This window comes from Drosophila serrata, unplaced genomic scaffold (genome assembly GCF_035046125.1).
Source record: "Drosophila serrata isolate PLE 108 unplaced genomic scaffold, ASM3504612v1 contig_338, whole genome shotgun sequence".
In the NCBI taxonomy this organism is placed as follows: domain Eukaryota; kingdom Metazoa; phylum Arthropoda; class Insecta; order Diptera; family Drosophilidae; genus Drosophila; species Drosophila serrata.
In genome coordinates, this window is record NW_028257236.1 from 49,415 (window position 1) to 56,054 (window position 6,640).

Below are 6,640 nucleotides of genomic sequence, written 5' to 3' on the forward strand. Positions count from 1 at the left end.
TCATGTCAAACCCATCCGAATATAGTCTCCTGTCCAAGAGGCGACCCGCAGATGTTAGTTTTGGAGTTGCCAAGGAAGACAGACGGAAGAATATCGGCTCCTATCAATACGTCAATTTGGGAGCTCTCGAAGAACTTGGGATCTGCCAGGGGGACGTCGGGAAGCCCTTTTAGAAGGTCTCACGAAATCGGATACGAGGGCAGATTGCCAGCCAGCTGCGGAATCACATATGCTGCAGTCTGTATCCCGGGTCTGGCAGCTGACCGAATTAAAAAGTGGCACAATTTAGTAGACTGCGCAGAAACGGACTGATTAAGGCCGGAGATTTGGGCTTGAAAGGTCTTAAACGGGAGCTTAATCAGGTTGAACAGCCGTTCCGTGATGAAGGTCGCCTCGGACCCTGAGTCTATCAAAGCTCGAGCTTGGAAGCTGCACCCGAGATGACTCACGTTAATGAGGGCGGTGCCCAATAGGACGGCTCCCGAGCCGGAAGCGAGGCACATTTTTACGTCAGAGCCACCTGAACTTCTGGAAGTGGGCGCGGGTTGGTGCCTCGTTGACGCCGATGGACTTGGAGCGGTTCCGAAGGGGTTACCGCGGTGTAGAAGTGTGTGATGCCGGCTGTGGCAGGTGGAGCAGCTATGGGCACTCGTGCAGTCCCGTTGCTGATGTCCTCGTGCAAAACAGTTCAGGCAAAGCTGCTTCCTTTTGATGTAGTTGGAGAGACCACTCACATTCATTTCAAGAAAAACGTGGACATCACGAGCAGGGTGATTCCCGCCGAACAACAACTCGGGTCTCGTACGAATTGAGCCTGCAAATTGGATCGTAGGTGCCGATCTTGGCGAAACTGGCCCCGAACCGTTAGGCCTGATGTCATCCATGGCCTCCACGGTGCGATGACGCTCTATCATGTCCATGTTGGAATTTTGGCTTTGTTGTGTATGGATTGCACAGCGAAAGTGCAATGTTGTGAAGCTTGGAGGACACCATATACACCAGGATGCAATCCCAAGCCTCGAATTAAATCGAGGGCATCTCTAAGGCTGCCAGGCAGCTCTGAATGGTGCCCTGCAGATCCTTCAGCGCGACTGCTGAGGCACGGCCTGGATATTGAAGAGGATCTTCAACTGGCTGTTGACCAACAACCGTCGATTTTTAAAGCGGTAGCCACGCTGAGGCGAACCCTTCATTGGTAAGCGGGGCCTTGGACACAATGGCATTCGCGTCGCCACTGGTTTTAGAGAGGAGGTGGAACAACTTTTCAACCGGGGTGATACATGGGATGTGAATGTTAATCGCCGTGAACAGGTCTCTAAAGGTGGGCCAACGAAGATAATCGCCCGCGAAAACATCTTTATTCACTGGTTCAAACGACACCCGGTTGGGGGGGAGTGTCTGGACACTGCTGCCCGCCAAAACTGACTGAGAGGCGGCTTGTGATATTGTTTCCCCAAAGTTGGCAACACACCTCGAATAAACGGAATAGCAGTAGCTGAACTTTGACTCCAGCACTGTCTCATAACTTTTCTCCACCTTTTCCCAAAGGGGCCCGGACTTGGTCCCTATTGACTTGACACATGAAGGAGGAGAATTGTTCAGTCTCCGAGGTGCCCGCAGTGTGGATATTCGCCTCGAATTGACTGACACGGTCTGATGTGGCAATAAACCGTTTGAGAGCGACATCTATCGCATTTTGCGCCATTTTGACAACTGACCGAGTTAATCTAGGCGAGGAACCAGATATTGTATCGACGGATTTGTCGCTTTTTGCCCTTGGAATGGAGGCGGCAGCCCTTGGCTTCAGTTGAGACCCCCGCGAAGATGCGGATTGGGACCTATCCAAGCGGATGGAGAAGATCGTCATCTCTTGTCTTCTCCCGTGGGCATTCTCTGAAGCGAATGCTGGTGATCAGGGCTTGTCAACTGTCGAACGGGAGAACGGTCACACTAATGCACTGACTGGATAGGCAAAAAAAAGAGAGATGACGGACGAAATTTATAGGGAACTCGGGATACTTGTTTAGGCAATGCGTACGACGAACAAGCGGAATAGAACTCACAGAAGGCTGGAGGATACGAATGGAGCAAAAAAAAAAAACGCAGCCGAATGGAGGTACTGAGCGTTGATACGTATTTATTGTTATTTATTGAGATGGGGATTTAATCGCGGGGCTTGGTTGTGAAGACCGGTTATATTTGAGCCCAGGCCGCTAATTGCTGATCGGTTTGCTGTGTGGATTAATTTTGATGCTGGTGATACTGGCTAACAATTCGAATGTCAGCAATCACAAGGCGCAGGTGTTTAATTGTTCTTGGTCACGGAGAAAAGCTCGCTGTGTTATGCCGACGTCGAGCGGGGCCAATATGATGGCCAACAAATTAAGCAGCAACAACAACACGCACGGCCTCTGCGGCGTCAAAGTGGATACAAAAATAAAATCTGTGTGCGCAAATGTTAATGTCATCAACTGCAAGCCGCAAATGTTGAATTGTTCCGAGCCGAAGGGCTGGACTTAAAAGCTCGGTACTTGGTCGCGAAGAATAGCTCGCTGCGCTATGCCGCCGGCAAGCGGTGCCAATATAAGGGCCCCAAGAAACGAAACCACAACAACAACAACACGGCCTCTGCGGCGGCGAAATTTAAAACAATTAAAACACTTGCGTTTACGTTTGGGTTTTTTTGCTAATTGTTTCGTTTACTTTGTTTTTTTTTTAATTTTATTATCGGGGTTAGTTCCTGGAATCGTTGGCCAAAAATAAATTGGAAAATATGTGAGCATGCATGTAAATATGAACAATGTGCTAGGGCACAGTGGAGCGCCGAGAAGTGGACTGTATTGAATTCCGCGAACAGAAATATGTTGTATGGACATGGCAAATGTATCGCGGCAGCGGCGGACTGTTCGGCGAACATGGTGAACTCCGGAAACAAGTGCACACCGGCTGTCCGGTATTAATTATGTCCCTTTCCCGATTTTTTCCCGATTTCACTGTTCACGGTGAGGTTTTTATATGCACGGAATAATGATGTGCAAGAGGTGTTTTTTTATATTCGACTTTATTCCTGGAAACAACAACTAAAGTAACATAAATGCTTAAAACTAGGAACGAGACAAGGACCCATATTGTGCGGTACGGCCGCAAAGCAATGCTTCGCACAATAGTAGGCCTCTTAGCCCGTTCGCTCCCTTCTACCCCTCTCCAGCACTCTAAGAGCCTTCAGCACCTTGGCAGAGAAAGCCGCAGTCGCTTCTCACATCCTGGGAGTCTCCATCATTAGCGGCACCAGCGTGTCCACCCTGATCTCCGCTCCTGCTACCTCCTCCAGGGCGGCCCTCTCATCGTCGAATCGGCGGCATTCGAACACTATGTGGTGCACATCTTCCGCAACTCCAGATCCGCACTCCGGGCAACCATCCTCGTCGTCATGGCCGAACCTCTTGAGGTAGCTACGGAAGCAAAACCTGGGTCAGGTAGCTCCTTACTACTTTTAGTAAGTACCCTGGGATATTCAGGGCGACGAGGGACTCCAAGGTTCGGTTCCAGTCCGCGGTGTTGAAGGCGTTCCTTATGCCCAGCGGTTCCACAAGACAGTAGCTCTTGGAGCCGCCTTTCCACCTCTTACCCGCGATGGCCGAACGAGCTATATCCTTGACCATCTCAATGGCATCGAGCGTGGACCTACCTTTCCGGAAACCGAACTAGCTCGGGGAGAGACCTCCGGACTCCTCGATGGCCGCAGCCAGTCTGGCTGCCACGATCTTCTCGAACACCTTGCGGTGTCGGTCAGGCAGATTGGCCTATAGGAGGATGGCTCCCCCGGTGGCTTGCCCGGCTTGGAGAGCAGCAGTAGCTTCTGCCTTTTCCACCTCTCCGGAAAGATTTCCTCCTCCAGGCACTTGGAGTACAATGTGGCGAACTCCCTCGGGTGAAGCGCTATAGATATTTTCAGAGCCCTGTTGGGTATGGCATCCGGCCCCGGCGCCTTCTTGTGGTGCACGCTCCTTCCCAACCGAATCACCTCCTCTTCCGAGACTTCGCAGGCGACATCGGGGTGACGGTCCGCGCTCGGCTCCACGGTCACCGGAGCTCCACTCGGGAACAGTGCTGGCACGATGACATCCAGCTCCTCGGGGTCCGATGGAGCTGTGCTGCCAGCTCTCAGGCCCTTGACCACCATCGTGGTCCTCCGCCTCGTCACAGAGCTGCAGGAATCGGTCCCTCTTTGCGCCTCTTATAGCCACCTTGAGGGCCTTCCTCGCATTAGTAAAAGTCCAGATGCACAGCGTGTCCGGCCGGTATGCTTTTGCGGGCTGCAGAGCCAAACGGATACCTACCTCAGGTACTCCGACGGAGCACAGGATCGCCTCGTGGTCGCTCCCGGTGCAGACATCGCTAACTTCCCATTTGGCAGAGTGGGAGATTGCTCTGCTCGTAAATGTGAGGTCGATGACAGAGGCGGCTCCCGTTCTGACAAACGTGTGCCGCCCCCCGTTATTTAGGAGGACGACGTCAGTCGCGGCTAAAGCCTCCAGCACCACGCTGCCTCTGACGTTGGTCAGGACCGATCCCCACTCCTGAGCACAAGCATTGAAGTAGCCTCCGACTATGACGTTGGCCCTTCCACGTAGGTTGCTGCTGAGGTCCTCAAGGATCCTGCTGTACGTCTCCAGCGGGGGCTAGGCGCCAGATAGCAGCTATAGATATGGAAGCCGCCAACTTCCGCCCTCACGAATCCATGTGCTGCCAGGATGTTGGACATTTGCCGCAGGCCGTCGCCACAGAGCCACAAGGCCGCCTTGCCAGAGCGGTCCTTGGCCCACACTCCTCCCTCTCTAACCCTGTAGAGCTCGCTGATTATGGCTACATCCGCCCCTACCTCGCGCACCGTCTGCGTCAGCAGGTCCTGCGCAGCCCTGCAGTGGTTTAGGTTGAGTTGGATCAGCTGCATTCGGGTCTTGAACGGACGAGCCCGCCATTTGTGCCCGGAGTCATTTTTCTGTCCGGCTGGTGGTTCGCCTGTCCAGGGCCGACTCCTCTGCCGGAACTGCAGGTAGCAGCCTTGTGGCCTGCTTCGCCACACTTGATGCAGCAACCGCTTTTGTCCACCAGGCTCTTACACCTGATGGCGATGTGCCCAAGTTCCAGGCATCTAAAGAGGTGTGTGTGTGCGTGTGTGTGTACGTACATTGTGTACATTGGCCTCTACCGTTTGCAAGTTGATGGGCAACGGGCAATGGAAGAAACGGCGAGGAAAATGGCGTCGCACACAAGCGGACACCGATGGAAATTTTCGAGGAACGGAGGCGAATAGAAATTGGAGTTCCTCAACTGCCTTGTTGCCAGGAAAAGTGGGACTGGGAATTGACACGAATGAAAGGGAAAATCTTGCGGTAGTGCAACCGAAATTGAGTGTTCGGCCCACTGTTGCAGATCGGCAACGAGGATAGACGGAGAAGGAAAACTCGCACTTATCTTGGCGGACAGATGCCTGGAACTGCTGATGACTTGGAGGATATCCTGCAAGGAATCCGGCTCAAAAGACCAAAATGCTTGGGGGGGGGAGCGATCCTTCCCGTAAAGATTCCTTATCGGAGGCCAAATATTTCCCACGTCGCTTTCGAATAATTAACCCGTTAGGGTTGAAAATGCAAAGGCGGGAGCGTCGTGGTAGATATTTCAGCGTCAGCTTTTTTCGCTGCTTACATGAGGCTAAAACTTAACTTAGAACCGAGCTGCCGGTCGCTTTGCATCGTTAAAGAGAGAGCGGGAGGTCGGCAATATTTGGAGTGCGAGAGCAAGCCGGGGACAGAAAGCTCGCTCCCGAGCAGAGGCGGCACAGTGGGCCCCTCACGTAAACGGCCAACTGCGCTTAAGGCCAGCGGCATAAGAGGGAGTAACCCTCTCACCATAATTTCAGTTGACACCCCCCTCACCACGCAGCAGCAGCATAAGAGAGCCAGCCCCTCGGCTAAAAGGAAGACAAACTAATTGATTCGGCAGCCAACCGGCTACAAACCTGGAAAGTAAATAATTCGCGCTCAACAAAGGATATCTAATTATCCTACCGGACATAACAATATCAATTTGAAAGTTGAAGTGACCATGGCGCGGAAAAAAACGCAGCTGTAAGATATATAATACACACAATTTACAGAACACTTAATTGGGCCCTTCGGTCAAATATTTTATTTCTTTAGTAAAATTTCTATAATTCGGACCAGTGTTTAATAAAAATAAAATAAAACAAGCATTAAATTCTATCCCTGTAACAATAAAATAAAAAATATTAAAGGTACTGTTCGGTCAAACTCTGTAAATTCGCATCTCCCGAACCGTTTCTCTTAGAATATACAATGTAAACAAAAGCTCAGTAACACGAAGTTACCAAATCTCTGTTCTCTAGTTCTGCTGCTGTTAATAAAGGTCAGTTGCTGATGTTAGATTGCTCGAAATGGTTGTCTTTTGGTCTTTGGTTAATAAATTGCAATTAGTTTATGCATCTCCCAACCTGATATCTCATGCAGCACAAAAAACGCTTTGTACATTAAACATTTTGGCGCCCAACGTGGGGCTGTGTATAAACAAATTATTAACAATTTATTATTATTTATAATTATTAAATTCCGCCCAACGA

At 51.0% G+C, this 6,640-nt stretch overlaps 1 protein-coding gene across 1 annotated transcript; it reads right to left on the reverse strand.

Moving 5' to 3' along the window:
- Positions 1-3,256: 3,256 nt before the first annotated feature.
- Positions 3,257-4,954, reverse strand: LOC147642879 (uncharacterized). Its single transcript, XM_086837982.1, has 5 exons — positions 4,736-4,954; positions 4,288-4,682; positions 3,777-4,208; positions 3,505-3,684; positions 3,257-3,452 (listed from the first exon to the last, which is right to left on the reverse strand). Exons 1-5 carry the CDS (start codon positions 4,952-4,954, stop codon positions 3,257-3,259), a joined length of 1,422 nt encoding a protein of 473 aa, XP_086694108.1.
- Positions 4,955-6,640: the final 1,686 nt, after the last annotated feature.

What these genes read in the sequence shown, in the direction of transcription:
- LOC147642879 (XM_086837982.1), bottom strand. Translation starts at nt 4,954, where the DNA reads ATGCAGCTGATCCAACTCAACCTAAACCACTGCAGGGCTGCGCAGGAC. An exon ending in TGCCTGACCGACACCGCAAG is followed by an intron (nt 3,685 to 3,776) that starts GTGTTCGAGAAG and finishes CCGGAAAGGTAG; the next exon opens with GTCCACGCTCGATGCCATTG. An exon ending in GTCGCCCTGAATATCCCAGG is followed by an intron (nt 3,453 to 3,504) that starts GTACTTACTAAA and finishes TTGCTTCCGTAG; the next exon opens with CTACCTCAAGAGGTTCGGCC.